Genomic DNA, 16,793 nt, shown 5'->3' on the forward strand with positions numbered 1-16,793 from the left:
GCTTCACAGATCTGCAGGAAGTTTTCCCAGAATCTTCAGCTGAAAACTGACCCATGCAACTGTGTGTTATAATAAGGTATGTTATAATAAAGAATTCATTTGGTCTTTGTCCTGGATTCTTGAGAAGAAGCTTCTAAATTCTTAAAATTTTCCAAGTGATTGGCGTGTCTGTTATGTATGGTGGGCCCCTGAGTTTATGCTAATGAAATGACTCGTGGTAGGGCCTTAGATAGTTTCAGGATACTGGGCTGCCCAGGCTGGAAAGATCAACCTGATTACAGGTTTGAAGCTTTGAGCTAGGTATTAACAGCCTGACCTCTTCTAGGGAGAATGGCTGGGGATTAAGTTAAATCACACGGCCAATGATACAATCTATCAGGCCTATGTGATGAAACCCCAATAAAAACTCAGACTATCAAAACTGAGTGGAAGTTCCAGGCTGGTGAACACATTGATGTGCTGGTGAGGCGACATCTCTTGATTCCACAAGGAAAGGACAGGAAGGAAGCTCTGTTCAGGAGCCTCCCAGCCCTGTCTTATTGGTCTGGGCCTGACTGATATCCTTTATGATCAAACTGTAAGTATAAAACTTTCCTAAATTCCATGAATTATTTTAGCAAATTATTAAGCCTGAGGGAGTAATGAGAACCCTCAAATTTGTAGCTAATTGATTAGAGGTGAAGGTGGCCCAGGGAACCCCTGAATTTGCAGGAGGCAAGTTAACAAGATTTGATAAGTCTTACTGGAACTACGACCTTAGCGTGCAGAGTCTATATGAAGTCTGGGTGATTAGTACCAGAACTTACTACAGTAGCACAGTGAAGAAAACTACCCGAATCTAGAGAAAGAAGTACTGGAAAGGAGCTGGCAGAACATTTCTTGGAGCTCACCCTGGGCTTGGAGTAGCTCATATTTTCAATAGCCAGAATTAGGAAACCTCACACTCAACAGGCCATTGAGTAGACACTCAAAGGATACTGCTTCAATAATGGGGCAAAATTAGTCCAGACTAAAGGCCACTCTTGTCCTACCTAACAAAACTTAAAAATGAAGACCTGAAAGGAACAAACTGTTAACAAGTAACTTAACTGCATCCCAGAACAAAACACAAATACTTAAAAGAAAATAGTCTATCACTCAACAATATAAAATTTCCAATAAAAAAATACTAGGCATACAAAGATGCAGGAAAATATAACCTATATTGAATAGGGGGAGAAAAACAATAAAAAACACACCTAGAAATAACATAGTAAAATAGTATATAAAAATCACTAAAAAAAGCTACTATAGATATATTCCATATGCTCAAAAAAGGTAGAAGAAAGAATGGGCATGTTAAAAAAGGGAAACAAATCAAACTTCTGGAGATAAAAAATAGAACATCTGAGATTAAAAATGTCTATACATACTGAATGGGATTTATAGCTGATTAGACGCTGCAAAAGAAAAAATTGGTTAACTTGAAGACATAGCAATAACCACTATCCAAAATGAAATAGAGGGAAAAGACTAGAAACAAAAATGAACACAATATTGAGCTGTGGGGGACACTTAACAGTCTAATACACATACATCTGGTGTCCCAGAAAGAGGAGGACATGACCAGAAAAAATATTAGAAGAAATAATGGCCAAAAATTAGCTAAATTTGATAAAAACTATGAACGCACAGATCCAAGAAGCTCAATAAATCTGAAGGCCAAGAAAGAAGAAAACTACACTAAAGCACATCACAACCAAATGACCCAAAATCAGTGATAAAAAGAAAATCATAAAAACAGAAAAAAAGAGATAGATTACATATAGAATAACAAAAACAAGAACGAGAGCAGATTTCTTGTCAGAAACAACACAAGCTAGAAAACAGCAGAATATCTTTAAAGAAAAAACTGAACAAGAATTCTATGTCCAGGGAAAATTTTTTCAAAAACAAAAACAAATGTGAAATCCAATTTTTTTCTAGACATACAAAAAGTGACAAAATTCATTACTGGCAGACTTGGACTACAAGAAATTTTAGTCTTTCAAGATTAAGGAAAAGGATACCAAATTGAAATTTGGACCTATAGAAAGAGCACCAGAAACAGTAAATATGCAAGTAAATATAAAATAGATTTCTTCTTCTTATTTAAAAAATCACTATAGAAGATAACTATTTAAGGGAGAAATCACAACAATGCACTGTGGAGTTTATATATCTGTAGAAGCAAAATATATAGCTTAAGCTATATATTACATACATAGCACATATCTAATAGCACAAAGATGTGGAGACGAGCATGAAAACATAGTTATTTCATATTGTATATGATGTGGTACAACATTACTTGAAAATACTTTTGTTAAGTTAAAAATCTATGCTCTAAACACTAAAACACCCTCGAAAAAGACAAAATAAAGAGTAACTGCTAATAAGGCAACGTTATAGGTTGAACTGTTTTCCCAAAGAATATGTTGAAGCCCTAACCCCCAGTACCTGTGAATGTGACTTATTTGGATGCAGGGTCTTTATAGATGTAATCAAGTTAAGATGAGCTCATTAGTATGACTGATGCCCTTTTAAGAAGAAGGAAATTTGGATACAGAGACACACAGGGAAGATGGCCATCCCACAAACTAAGGAATGACTGAGGCTACGGGAAGCTGGAAGAGACAAGGAAGGATCTTTCCTTGGAGGCTACGGAGGAAGCACGACCCTGTCAGCACCCTGACTTTGGACTATAGCTTCCATGTCTGTGAGTGAATGCATTTCTGTTGTTTTAAGTGACCCAGTTTGCAATACTTCGTTATGGAAGCTGTAGGAAACTAATACAGGCAATCAATGAGATAAAATGTAACCAATAATTAAAAAACCCATACAAAATTATTAATAGTTGCGTATTAAAGTTAGTGTATTTGTTTAGCTTTAAGTGAACTGGATTACTGAGTAAATTACATCTACATATTCTTTAGGATTGGCATTTACTCAGCCTCCATCAGGTTGTTCTGCAGGCGGCCTTGGGCTCCTTCTCCTAACTGAGCCCCAGGCAATCTCTGTCATCTGCTGGGGCGCTGGCACTCATGATAAGACTTACCGTCCTGGCATTTGAGAAATAGTGAGGCCTTTTATATAGTCAAGATACATGCATGTGTGCCTGTTGTAAGTATTATAGTACATGTTGACTATTTTAGAAGACAGAGCTGTATTCTGTTAAGACACTAGCTATGATTTATTTTTGAATGCTTGAACAGGAAAAGAAGCCCTATTTAACACATTTCTGTGTGGAAGTAGATTCATTATTTACAGATTTACCAGAAGATGATCTGTATACAGAGGTACATAACAGGGGAAGAGGAGGATGAAACCTATCTGTACTTGACCAACGAAGATCACGTAATAAGAAGAAAACTATTTTGGAGGCATATTCAGAATATCAACTAGGGGCACCTTAGTGGCTCAGTCAGTTGAGCATCAGACTTCTGCTGGGGTCTTGATCTCGTGGTTTGTGAGTTTGAGCCCCATAACGGGCTCATTGCTGACTAAACGGAGCCTGTCTCAGATCCTGTCTCCACTTCACTCTGCCCCTCCCTTGTGCGCTCTCTCTCTCAAAAATACAAATGTTTAAGAAAATATCCAACTAAAAATTATACTGTCTTTTCAGTAAATTTGAAACTTCTTTTTCTTTTTTCTTTTTTAAAAGATCTTATTTTTGCTTCTTTTATGTTTTATTATTGAGACAGAGAGAAACAGAGCATGAGTGGGGGAGGGTTAGAGTGAGACACAGAATCTGAAGCAGGCTCCAGGCTCTGATGCGGGGCTCGAACCCACAAACTGCGAGATCATGACCTGAGCCGAAGTTGGACGTTTAACCGACTGAGCCACCCAGGAGCCCCTTAAAGATCTTATTTTTAACCAATTTCTACATCCAATGTGGGGCTTGAACTTACAACACTAAGATTAAGAGTCTAATGCTCTATCGACTAAGCCAGCCAGGAGCCCCTAGAGATCTCTAATCTGATATATTCAGAATTTGTAATAGTCATTCTAGAATCCTAGGGAGGGTCAAAACCTGCCTAAAGGTAAGAAAGTCATGTTTTGTAGCAAGAAAAGCCAAATAATATCAAATAATGACACCACAATAAATACCTTGTTTGTGGGCCAGAACTTTGTGTTTGTGCAACAAGAATTGGAGTTACCTCTCGACTATTTCCGCTCTGTGAGAAGACAGACTTTGTTCCAGTTTGGCCGATTCTGGCAACAGACTGTAAAAGACAAAAAGTCTAAGGTTTGTGAATTATAAATTGCATTGAAAATGATAAAAGACACCATGATGCTCCCATCTACGTTCTCCCAATGCAAGATTTCACAATATATACTATCATCTGAAAGCACAAGTTAATGCCACAAATTAATGTCAATTAATATATTAGGATTAATATCAAACTATTTCCTCACTTTAATATCATCCTTTCATTTCACTTTAGTTTTTAAGGAAAGGATCAAACTTCTGAAAAGTTCCTAAAAAGCCAATTATTACATGTTTTCTAGGTGGAGCTAAGTGTTACAAGAACTTTAAGACAGCTACTATTCTTAAGATTTATGATCTAACATAAAAAAATAATACAGTGAAGATTTTATAATCCTTTTCTGACACTTAGTAAAAACATTCTATAGGAGTCCAGAGGAATAACTTTTAAAAAATCATGATTATTTTCCACATTCTAAGTATATTGTTCTTACAATTAACATTTCTTTCTGGTTTGTTCAATTTTTCACTAATTGGTCTCTGTTCCCTTGGAGGAGGAAAAAAACGCGCTTGCCTCTTCTGTCTCTAATTTATCACCTTTCTTCTACTCATTTTCATCATTTGGCTTCTTTATAAAATACTCTGTGACTCTGGCATCAGTGGATATTTTTAATTTCTTTTACTATCAGATAATTTTCTTCCAAATTTACCATTACTTTGATAGGCATTATACATAATTCTCAAACTGAACATTATAATTAATAATTAATAATTTTCTCACCAGATAGGAAAGACTTATTTTGGCCTTTTCTGTATTCAACATCACTGATCATGCCCTCCTTTTTTGGAACTGTATAACTTCGAAAACCGTATGGTATCTTAATTATTTGCCCTGTCACTTCATTTGCTGCCTCTCTTCCTTCCACTGTTTTTAAGTAAGTATGCTTTGTGTTTCTGTGCTAGTCTCTTTTCCTAGGAGAGCCTGGCTATTTTAATAACTTTATAACAATTATTTCTACCGTCAGGCCACATTCTTTCCTCTATGACTAACTATCCACTAAATATTTTAATCTAATCTACCACCACCTCAAAATAAAACTACAATCTTTCTTCTTCCTTCCCCAAGCTGGAAACTCTACATTTACCCAAGGCACAAAACTTAAAAGTCATTTCTGGGCCTTCCTTATTTAACAAAGATGTACTTGGTACTCCACACCATATCCAGTTTGATATTTTTAGTTAATACTACATGTAGACCTACAAGTACAGCTTCCCTAGGAGTGTCCCATAGTAGGGTAAGAAAAGAGCAAGCGCAGAAGAGGAGGAGACAGCAAGTGACTGAAATCGCCTACCCATCACTAACTTGTCCTTGGTTATTATGGCTCACCTGGTTTTGGCCTACTTCATCTGACATGCTAATTACCATCCTACTATGCCTTCTTGTAATAAACTACACTTCACTCCTATAACGATGCAATAGCGGGTAGTTGTCAACTCTCAAAAAAGGGACTTCAAGTAATCCGACACATTAAGTACTTTGCAGCCCCTTTTTACTACTTTTGGAGTGTCTATTATTACTCACTAAGGAACTATTATAGAAACAAAACTTCGCAGACTCTAAGGAATTTTGGGAGTATAAAAAACAAGAATAAACATGTCTCTAGGAGGGTAAAGGACTGTATCAGTCACATACCAGTATGACTTATTTAGCTCCATTTCTTAAACATTGATTAAGCATGGCAGTAGGCATTTTAATATATAACCTAATTTAATTCTCACAGAAGGTAATCCTGTACCCACAGATGTTTGAAACAAATGGCACTTTGACTTCTACTGCCACACATTTATATAAGAGAACATTATTTAAAAAGTCTCAAACTTGTATTTACTCTGAGGTAAGGATACTGGCAAATATTTTTCATTTTACTATACCTTTACTATAAATTTACTATATATCTATGAGAATCCACCATAAAAACTTTATTTTCAAAAATAGCTGGCTTTAAGCAAGTCAATTTTTTTCATGTTTGTAACAGTACAATTAAATGACAAATACAGTGGTGGGGACAAGTAAAACAATGGCAAGCATAGTTTCTGTTATTTATATTCAAAGAATAGAAACCACTTTAATTTTGTTTAAAGAAGGGGAAATCAAAAGTACAAATCTGAATGTTTATTTAGCTACGTGCCGAAATAAACCACACTTGTGAGTTTTCACCTCACATGGTCAAAGAGCTCTGTGTCCCCTGCTATCACCAGCGGCCTATGACAGTGACGACCTTCTTTCACATTGAGGTCAACAGCTCTAAGGCAACAGCAAATTTATAAAGTCAGATTCTCTCTGAGATTGCGTTTAATAGATTGGAATTTTAAACAAATTTCTTTCATCAATATCAAAACTGTACTTTACGTGGAAAATACCTTTTTTGAAGGGGCTCCAGTAGATGGCACGTCAATTACAGAAGATGTATTAGTGTAGTTTTGTAAATAGGATCCATCTCCAGGACTTGGGGTTTCTAATGGCAAAATCCCAAAACTGAGAAGAGGTTGAAATCAAGGTGTCAAAAAGTCATCAAGGCATATATAAAGCAGCAGTATACTTAAATTAGAAGGTCTAAAAGGAAGAGAATGGCAAATCAGTCTTGGGGGCAGTGAGGATCTGAGGGGCAGATTTAAAATAAGCTGTGAATGTAGACTATTCCACCCACCACAACTAAAATTAAAAAGAAAAAAAAAAAAACCCCAAGGAACTAAATTGAGCAGCAACTACTGATCTCAGGAGATTTATTGGAAATAAGAGTAGCTTTACAAAAGTAAAGATCAAATGATCAAATTATTTCGAATTCCTAGAATTCACAGGATTTAGACAACGCTGTTACAGAGAGAGTATCTCTAGGGACACTGAATCCACACACGATCCAGTGAGCTGCTGTAATGTCATGGTCGGGCTATTTTAGTTAGCTCTCTGGCCCTGGGACCCAACACCTAGTGTCAGTTCTAGCACAGAATTTTTTATTCTGATACTGTTGGATATGTATCCTCTGGGCTGGGTTCCTATATTTACACATGCATATATACTAATAATTTTGACAAAATATTTCCTATTGATACATGTCAATTCTTCTGTGGTTTGGAAAACAGTACTTTAACTGCTACCACTCTGATTAGATCAGAAGCATCCCAACATTTCAAAAGGTTCACTGCTATTCACTGACACACAGCCAACACGACAGTATCTTTTCACGCATACACTAGCCGAAGAAGGCATATTTAAGAGTTTTAAATTCTCCAATATTTAACATTAAATTTTTATCACAGGTATTATATTTCTTTTACTTCATTTTCTGAAAACAGAATAGATCCATTATTTACTAAATGCTTCTATTTCCATAATGATTTAGAAGTTGCTGTTCATATTAATTTATGTTACTAATAATATAAATTATTACATATCATTTAATATTACAGCACATTTTAAAGTAGTTTTTGTTTATCTTACCTTGGGGTTAATGGGCTAAGAGCAGCTGGCCCTCCTAATAAGCTTCGACCAGTTTTTGGTTTATTTTGAACCTGTTTAGATAATATGGAAGTTCCTGTTCCAAGAGGGACCGTATCCGGTGAAATTACAGCTGAATCAATATAAGACACTGAGGAATCTGTATTCAAGGAGTACTTTGAATTGGAAGATTCTAAATTCAGTCTGTTTAATTCCTGAAATAGAAAATTTCTACCATGTCATTTATGATCCATTATTTAGTTCATTCTTTTTTGTTTTTCATAATATTTGAACACTAGGACATGATTATACTTACGATTGTGTCCTGGGGTGTTTCTGTAAGAACAGTCTCAGGTTGTCTATGAGACAAACTATGATTAGATACTAGTGTTGTGCAAGAGCTGGGCAGACAGTTGCTGAAGTTCTGTAAAGATGTTAATTTAAACGTTTGGTCAGGATCTGGCTTTTCACCTGTGAAGGGGAAAAAAAATGTATGCTTCTGAGGAAATGAAAATTAATACCTTTTTTCAAGTATGCATATATCAGTGGATATAAGGCCTGACCCCAAAATTTTAAAGTTCTCCTGTTTCAGCTAATCAAATTTACTTTCCAAAAGCCCACCTATCAATTTATCATAAAAATATACCCCTCAGATAAAGCTGTAAATGTAGAAAATAAACTGAACTACAGTAACACTGATTTTAAATATAATAAATCATAGAAAAATGCAGATTTCTGTGTTTTCTTTTTTTTTAAGCAGAAAGCAACTAGATCTCATTTTCCTCAAGGTAAGGAGTGATAGGGGAGAGCTGAAACCCAACAGATATTCAAGTTGGAAGAACTTCCATGTATACATCTACCATGTTTTCAAATGACCCTCCTGCATCCTAGAGCACAGATACTAAGACACTCTTTCCCATATTGTCCGGGTCTTAGTTACGTAATAGTTTTGGCTCCAGGCATATTCTATTAGTTTCTTTCTTTAACCAGAAAGCTATTTTGCCTAGTGTTATACTCACAATACAATTCATTCTAAAGGACACAAGGCCACATCAGTCCTTAAACATGATTCCATTCCTTATTTCTTGTTCTTAATTTAATAGCCTTTAGCTTTGAAGAGTGCTTCTTGTGAATAATTTGTATCGCTCTCCAAAAATTAAGAAGGTGGGACAAAAGAGAAGAGGAAGTGGAGGAAGCCTCCCCTAGCCAGCTCTACAAACCTACCTATTTCACATAATGATTCAAAGGGGGACCAGAGGAAAGGATTTAAACTAAGGCTCTTTTGGTAGCATTCTGATCCTTTGGCAAGCCGATCTGTCTTGCTGTAAAGGCAAACAAATAGATTAGATGAGCCACACAACCCAAAACATCATAAAGAAATTCCTGGCACAAAAAATTAGGTAACTCCTATATATGTATTTGTCCATACAACATACATATATATTAAGTTCTGAGAGTACTCTTCTTGACACTCCCCTAAATTACCAATATCCCCTTTTTACCATCCTCTAATCTAGGGCAGTCTGAGTCAAAAGTCTGAAAGCAAGCAGAACATGAATGAAAGGAAAGCTGGCAAAATCAATGATCATTGCCTTCCTCAGTATTAGAAGTGCTTTTAATTTCCTGTCAGAATCTAGAATTACTGAAGGAGATATGGATAATATCCAAATATTTCAGTCTTGTGCTTAATTTTTAATGTAATATCCCAATGGTAATTTCGAAAGTGACTTAAATGCTTTAAAAATAGCATATTTAAATGATTGGACTTTCTAATGAAGTGGAGGTGGTAGCTCTTTTGTAAAAAAAATTTTTTTGAGATTTTATTTTATTTTATTTAAAAAAAAATTTTTTTTAATGTTTTTATTTATTTTTGATACAGAGAGAGACAGAGCATGAGAGGGGGAGGGGCAGAGAGAGAAGGATACACAGAACTGGAAGCAGGTTCCAGGCTCTGAGCTAGCTGTCAGCACAAGCACAAAGCCTGACGCGGGGCTCGAACCCACGAATGTGAGATCTGACCTGAGCCGAAGTCGGAGGCTTAGCCGACGAGCCACCCAGGCGCCCGAGATTTTATTTTTAATTAATCTCTGTACCCAGTGGAGGGCTCGACCTCAGAACCCTGAGGAGATCAAGAGTTGCATGCTCTGCCAACTGAGCCAGCCAGGCACCCTGAAGTGGTAGCTCTTAATGAAAAAAGTATCCCAAAGAATTGGGGTGAAAAAATTATTAGATGGTAATAGGAAGAAAGAGGTTAATCTAAGAACTAGGCTTATTACCAGTTGTGTCCGAAACAGAAGTCTCATGAATTATTCTAGACAAAAAGACCAATAAGCTGTCTATCAAAATACTGGAGTTAAAAAGATATCCTAACAAGCTACAGCTACAAAAACACAACAGGTATTGATATTCAAGATTACTGGGTGTAATTTTGGTCATAAGACAGGAAAATAATGGCTGAAATGAAAAGCCAGTTTTTGGAGCAGAGTTTCCCCCCACTGGATATTTAACCTTTAATATTTATAATGAATAAAAATAACCCATCCTTTTTTTTTTTAATATACCATTTTGAGTTTATTTATGAGAGAAGGAGAGTAGGAGTAGGAAAGGGACAGAGAGAGAGAGAGAGAGAAAAAGAGAATCCTAAGCAGATTCCATACTGAAAGCACCAAGCCCAAGAGGGGCTTGAACTCACAAACCATGAGATCATGACCTGAACCTAAATCAAGAGTTGGACACTCATCTTGGTCACCCAGATGCACTCTCCATCCTTATTCTTTTAAATTCTTAAAAAATGTTTATTTATTTTTGAGACTGAGAGAGAGAGAAGCAGAGAGATGGAGACAACAGGCTCTGAACTGTCAGCACAGGAGCACAGGCCAGACTCGGGGCTTGAACTCACAAACCGTGAGCTCATGATCTGAACCAAAGTTGCTCAACTCACAGTCACCCAGGTGCCTCCCTCATTCATTTAAAGAAAGGGAAAAAAACCCTTCTTCATAGTTAGGGGCTGATTCAACTCTACCTTCAAAAAAATTTTTTTTTAACGTTTATCTATTTGAGAGAGAGTGCGCACACATGCACATGTGCATATAAGCAGGGGAGGAGCAGAGAAAGAGGGAGAGAAAATCCCAGTCTCCACACTGTCAGCACAGAGCTGGAAGCAGGACTCGATCCCACAAACTGTGAGATCCTGACCTGAGCCAAAATCAGGAGTCAGATCATTATTAACTGACTGAGCTACCCAGGTGCCCCTGTTCCTTTAAAGCTTTTATTAATCTTGTTAAAAAATTTTTTTGTTAAAAGTTTATTTTGAAAGAGAGTGCATGTGGGAGGAGAGGGGAGAGGGAGAGGGAGAGAATCTCAAGCAAGCTCTGCACAGCCCATCTGGGGGCTCAATCTCATTAACTGTGAGATCATGACTTAAGCTGAAATCAAGAGTCGGACACTCAACCAATTGAGACACCTCGGCACTCCCAAAATAATTAGTAGTACATACATACTACTTTAGTGATTTTAATACTTTATTTTGTCTTATTAAACCACAGACTTAGAGGGAAGGGAGGGAGGGAGGGAGGGAGGGAGGGGGAGGGGGAGAGGGAGAGGGAGAGAGAGAGAGAGAGAGAGAGAGAGAGAGAGAGAGAGAGAGAGAGAGAGAGAGAGGGAGGGAGAGGGAGGGAGGGAGAGAATGAATGAAAATTTTAAGCAGGCTCCATGCTCAGCTCAGAGCCCGACGTAGGCTTCCATTCCATGACTCTGAGATCATGACCTGAGCTGAAATCAACAGTCACATGCTCAACGGACTGAGGTACCCAGGCACTCCTGTCCATTCTTATATTAGCCATTTTAACAAGTGTGTAGTGGTTCCTAATGGTGTTTTTTATTTGCCTTTCCTTAATAGCTAACAATTTGGTACATCTTTTCATGTGCTTACTCACCATCCATATATCCTCTTTGGTGAAGTATCCATTCAAATATTTCACCCAGATACTAATTAATTCCCTAATTTCTAATGTTCTTATTATAGAGAATTCAAGAAACAAAACTGTTTCTACCAAGTCTTTCCTACTTAGCATCTTATCACTCCTTCTGAACCTGGTAGAACTGATTATTCCCTCTACTGGGTAAAATTGCTTTTAAAAAAAAATTTTTTTTTTGAGACAACAGGAGTGAGGAGGTTGAGAATCTTAAGCAGGCTCCATGCCCACAGGGCTCTATCTCAGGACCCTGAGATCATGACCTGAGTCAAAAATCAAGAGTCTGATGCTCAACTGGCTGAGCCACCCAGGTGCCCCTTGCTCAAATTTTATCACATTCAAATTTTATCACAGCATTCTTATTGTGATAAAAAAAAACTAACAAACTTTTGTTTACTGCTTCTCTCCTATTCTATTATAAACCTTTGAGGGCAGAGACTGTGAGTTATTTATCTTTACAGCCCCAGGACCAAGTACTGTGTCTGCCATAAATGGAGAATGGACCTCATCATAGTTGTAGGAGCTAAATTCATTACTCCATGTCCTTTTATTAAGATAAACGAAGACATTGCTATTGTATCTTTATTTAATCCCGTTCTCAAAAGAGTGGTGTCATCTGAAAATGAGTCCAGAATATCAGCCAAATAATTTATTCTATTAAGAAAAAAACATTCTCAAGGTTTTAAAAACACTAGTTTTCAAACCAGCCTCCATTTATCTTAAAACAGGTGCTTTCCTAATTCCTCAGACAAGCAATCCTCAATCATTTCTCCTATAATATGTAACAGGTGACATTTTCACATGTGATGCACTCCCATGCACGGCTGAATAATTCCTGTTACCTAATTATATCTTTCACCCTCTAATCCCAAACTCAAGGAGTATTTCAGAATAAAAATAATTGCAAACAATATAATATTGATAACTCTGAATTCACTCTCACTTGCTTTCAAAAGACTAAATATAGAAAAAATTTAAATACATTTAAAATGATTTGCAGGCTCCTGGATGGCTCAATTAGTTAAGTGTTCGACTCTAGGTTTTAGCTCAGTTCATGATCTCATCGTTTTGTGAGTCTGAGCCCCACATTAGGCTCTGCACTGACAGCGTGGAGCTTAGTTGGGCATCTCTCTCTTTCTCCCTCCCTCTCTGCCCCTCCCCTGCTCACCCTGTCTCTGTCTCTCTCAAAGTAAATAAACTTAAAAAAATTTTTTAAAAATGATTTATAAATCACATTATTTCAACAACCATTGTGGAAATTTCTTATAGCATGCCTCAAAATTAGTATGGCAAACCAGATGGCAACTGCCTTTCTTTATTACTGAAATTGGTCTTCAAGCCTTGTTCTAAGGAGTTAAAGTGATATTTAGTATCAGAGAAAAAAACTTTGCTCATTTCTTCTTTTTCCTCAGTGGATCACATGACGATATTCTCCTCACCCAAGGTGAAAAAACCCTCATACGTGCACTCAATTATCAGGTAGTGCTGCTGTAGCTCTTATCATTACGGCAAAGTATACAGTGAAAAATGGGATCAACATCTCTATTTTTTTTTTATATTTATTTTTGAGAGACAGAGACAGCGCAAGCAGGGGAAGGTCAGAGAGAGGGGGAGACACAGAATCTGAAGACAGGCTCCAGGCTCTGGGCTAGCTGTCAGCACAGAGCCTGATGCGGGGCTCGAACCCATGAACTATGAGATCATGACCTGAGCCGAAGCCAGACACTCAACCGACTGAGCCATCCAGGCGCCCCTATACTACTTCATAAGTTTAATAAGGTCACAGAACTAAACAACTGTGTACTTGTCAGCCAAATGCTATTTGATAAACACAGATAATGGAATTTTTTTTAAATCACAAAGAAATCTAACACTGGAAACAATTTTCTGGTAACGTGAATCATTGTTACTTACCAGTATACATGTCCCAACAATGAAAGAGTAAAGCAAGCTGAATCACCAAACTCAGTAACAATATCATCATGGCTTTTTTGCTTATTAAACACTCCACCAGATAAGATCTGTTCCCCTTCTGCAAGCCTTTAAAACACAAATTTACAGATTAAAAAAAGTCAATATTAAAAGTACTGTGTGTAAAGACATCCTTCATTACCAATGTACTTCCAAATATGGAGATAGATAAAGTAAAAAGGTCGTGGCACCTTGAGAACAGCAATAGCCGTGTATTTAGAATCATTTGGAAGACTGGGAATTTATAATCTTAAAATTCCAGTCTTGCCTTTAAGAACAGAACCAGTTAAATTTAGTCCCTAAATGTACAAATGCAGTATGAGCAACATACACATTACTCATGTCAAAAGAAATGGAAGGTCAGTATATACTGGGGGAAAATGTGTACGGCTCCTCATTAACACATGTGGTAGTCCTTTTTAGTTCTGTAATTCCTCAAAATTGGAATCTGGAAGCAAATTAAACAAGACTAACGGATTTTAATGAAAAACTGCATACTTAATGGTCTCACTCGATTTTAGGTTTATTTAAAAAAGCTGAATAGCACTTCATCTCTTTGTATTTGTCAATTATGTTTTCTTGATATAAAAAGTCACAAGTGTTCCCCCAAGGGGGAAAATTACTTGACTTCACTATATATTTTTAGCATATCAGAGTTTATAATGGTTTCTCTTTTAAAGTTTTTCCAAACCATCATGTGGAAAACACTCATGTAAGTTTATTACACAGCATATCCTAAACATTAAAGGTGATATCTATATTTCTTTTACAGTCAGTAGGACTTTTTTAAAAACCATGAATACTTGTGAGATAAGAATGTATAAGGTAAGAATGGGCTTAAGAAACTAGCAAATTAAATTCTATGGAGACTTCAGGAGGCTCACTGTGTCCTCTTGCTGTAAACCTACCAAACTATATTCACAAACACGCTTTTACAATTATCTAGCTATTTACTTAGTCCCTTTTAGCATCATTCCATCTCTTACAGCACAGAACAGAGATTAACAGAAGATAACTACCTATATCTTTACCTGCCTCCAGATTCAGAATACGGACAGGTGACATGTTTAACTATAATGTTCAAAGGAAGTGCTCTCTGCATCTGCCCCCATGCTTAAAAGGGGTAGGATTAGTGGCTCGCAAATAGAATGGTCTTGAAAGCCGAATAATTACACAACTATCTAGTCGCAATGAAGCATTAACCTCAGGTGAACAGGTAAGGAGGTTTTCAGGCTTATTCCAATTGAAAGCAAAGGAAATGAAGTAACACTTGGGATAATTCTGGGAAATGACAGGAATTAGTTAGAATTAAATTCTATTATTTATTACCATAACAATGAAATTTCTCCATAACAAAAGTGATAATGCCACAGGCAACAGTACAAACATTTTAAAAGTTACTGAAATAAACAAATCTCTACTACCAAAAAAGAGAAGAGAAAGGGAGTCAAGAGTTTAATCTATCAAAAGGATTTTATCCAAAATTCTACAGTGTAAGTAAACAATATTAGATAGAAAAGATTTAAAAACTTACTTGCTGAGATCAACACAACATTTTGCAAGCAGGTATTTACACTGCGGTGTAGTACAACTGTGTCCTTTCAAGAGTCTATATGCCTTATATGCCTTTCCTGAGCGGTAATAACAGGTTGCCAATAAAAACAAGGCTTCCTCTGAGTGTACTAAGAGCACATATGAAAAAAAATGGCTATTATTCAGTATGTTGAATGGTAATCACTGTTTATCTGGCAATAAACAAGTTTAGCAACAAAAAATTAGTCATGTTATTTCATATAAAACAATCATTTATTAATCCAAATTTGTACTGAAAAATACTTTACTGATAGAAATCTTAGTTCCCCAAGTTCCGATTACCTTCTTTTTACAAAGAATCAAGGATGTAATACAATGAAGACAGTCATGGTATTTTCTGTAAATCCTTAACAAAAGTGCACACTGGGTGCACACCCACACACTCACACCTACCTTTAAATAGACTACCAGGAAATGGTTGTGTTTTTTTGTAATATTTTTCTAACAGACTCTCTGAGAGAACAGAAATCAAATTTCATGAGAAAGGGACACTCAGGGTTATAAAGCTAATTACCCATCTGAGAGATTACTTTCTACCTTAAAAAAGGACCAGATTAAGAAAAAAAAAACCCACTTATTTCTAACACCAAGCATATACTAAATTATATTCAAGATAATTTAAGATAGAAAATTTCTAAATTGTGAATACCCACGGCATTTAAATCACTCAACTGACAGTAAACAATTCTACAGCAAAAATAATTATACTGCCCTGCAATGGCAAGAGCTGAATTATCCAGTCTGTTCCCTGGCCTCCATACTAAGAAAGGCCCCTTCTGTCCTAGTCAATGAGATGTGGCATTTCCCTCCCTTGCTTACTCTCACCCAAACTGACCACCACCTCATTTCTAGCCTTGCGATCTCCCAACTAGTCCAGGTGAGAGTGGATTGAGGCCAACAACAAAGGAGACAGAGAGACAGAAAATCACCAATCTGTGCTTCTAAAAATGGGTTCTGTAATAACCTCAGTGGATTGAGGGATGTTTGAAACCAGTGATTCTAAGAGTGTGGCTGCCCCTCTACCAGCACGGCACGACTTGGGAGCTCGGTAGAAATTCTTAGCTCCATCTCAGACCCACGGAATCAGTCATTCTGGGAATGAGGACCAGTGATCTTATCAGACACTTCAGGTGATTCTGACGGACGCTAAAGTTTGAGAATCACTGTTCTGAGGTACTTGCTACATCTTAAAAAGTTAACTTCACCCAAAGTTTGGGATAAAAAAATTGTTAACTTCATTCACAGTTTAGGATAAAAAAGTAGATAATTTGAAAGTTTACACAGGTTTTTGGGTCACGCAAGCAAAACCAGGACCCTTCTTCTCTGGTCCATCTTATAATTTTTCATGAAACCCTAGTTTAAAAAAAAACAATATGCAATGAAGGATATGTAGTAAATGATAATGAACCTCGGCACACATGTTAATGGGGTGTACATAGTATTCGTGGTTCAGAAGCCAAAAAAAAAAAAAAAAGAATAGGGAACTCTCCTACGGTGGGAGCAAACTTCTAATTTCACTGAACTGTAAGTG

The 16,793-nt window shown here is 36.7% G+C and overlaps 1 protein-coding gene across 6 annotated transcripts in view; it reads right to left on the reverse strand.

Moving 5' to 3' along the window:
• Positions 1 to 16,793, reverse strand: part of CDC27 (cell division cycle 27) — a 70,251-nt gene that overhangs the window by 29,394 nt on the left and 24,064 nt on the right. For 4 of the 6 annotated variants that reach the window (XM_029927391.1, XM_029927390.1, XM_029927393.1 and 1 more), the window contains exons 3-9: positions 15,204 to 15,351; positions 13,613 to 13,738; positions 8,949 to 9,046; positions 8,041 to 8,195; positions 7,728 to 7,939; positions 6,650 to 6,764; positions 4,129 to 4,244 (exon numbers count right to left, since the gene is read on the reverse strand). In XM_029927391.1, coding sequence (XP_029783251.1) covers positions 4,129 to 4,244; positions 6,650 to 6,764; positions 7,728 to 7,939; positions 8,041 to 8,195; positions 8,949 to 9,046; positions 13,613 to 13,738; positions 15,204 to 15,351 — 970 coding nt within the window. The remainder of the gene's footprint in view (positions 1 to 4,128; positions 4,245 to 6,649; positions 6,765 to 7,727; positions 7,940 to 8,040; positions 8,196 to 8,948; positions 9,047 to 13,612; positions 13,739 to 15,203; positions 15,352 to 16,793) is intronic. The other 2 variants (XM_029927394.1, XM_029927396.1) reach the window with 1 other exon arrangement.

The sequence above is a fragment of the Suricata suricatta genome, chromosome 17 (genome assembly GCF_006229205.1).
Source record: "Suricata suricatta isolate VVHF042 chromosome 17, meerkat_22Aug2017_6uvM2_HiC, whole genome shotgun sequence".
NCBI lineage: Eukaryota > Metazoa > Chordata > Mammalia > Carnivora > Herpestidae > Suricata > Suricata suricatta.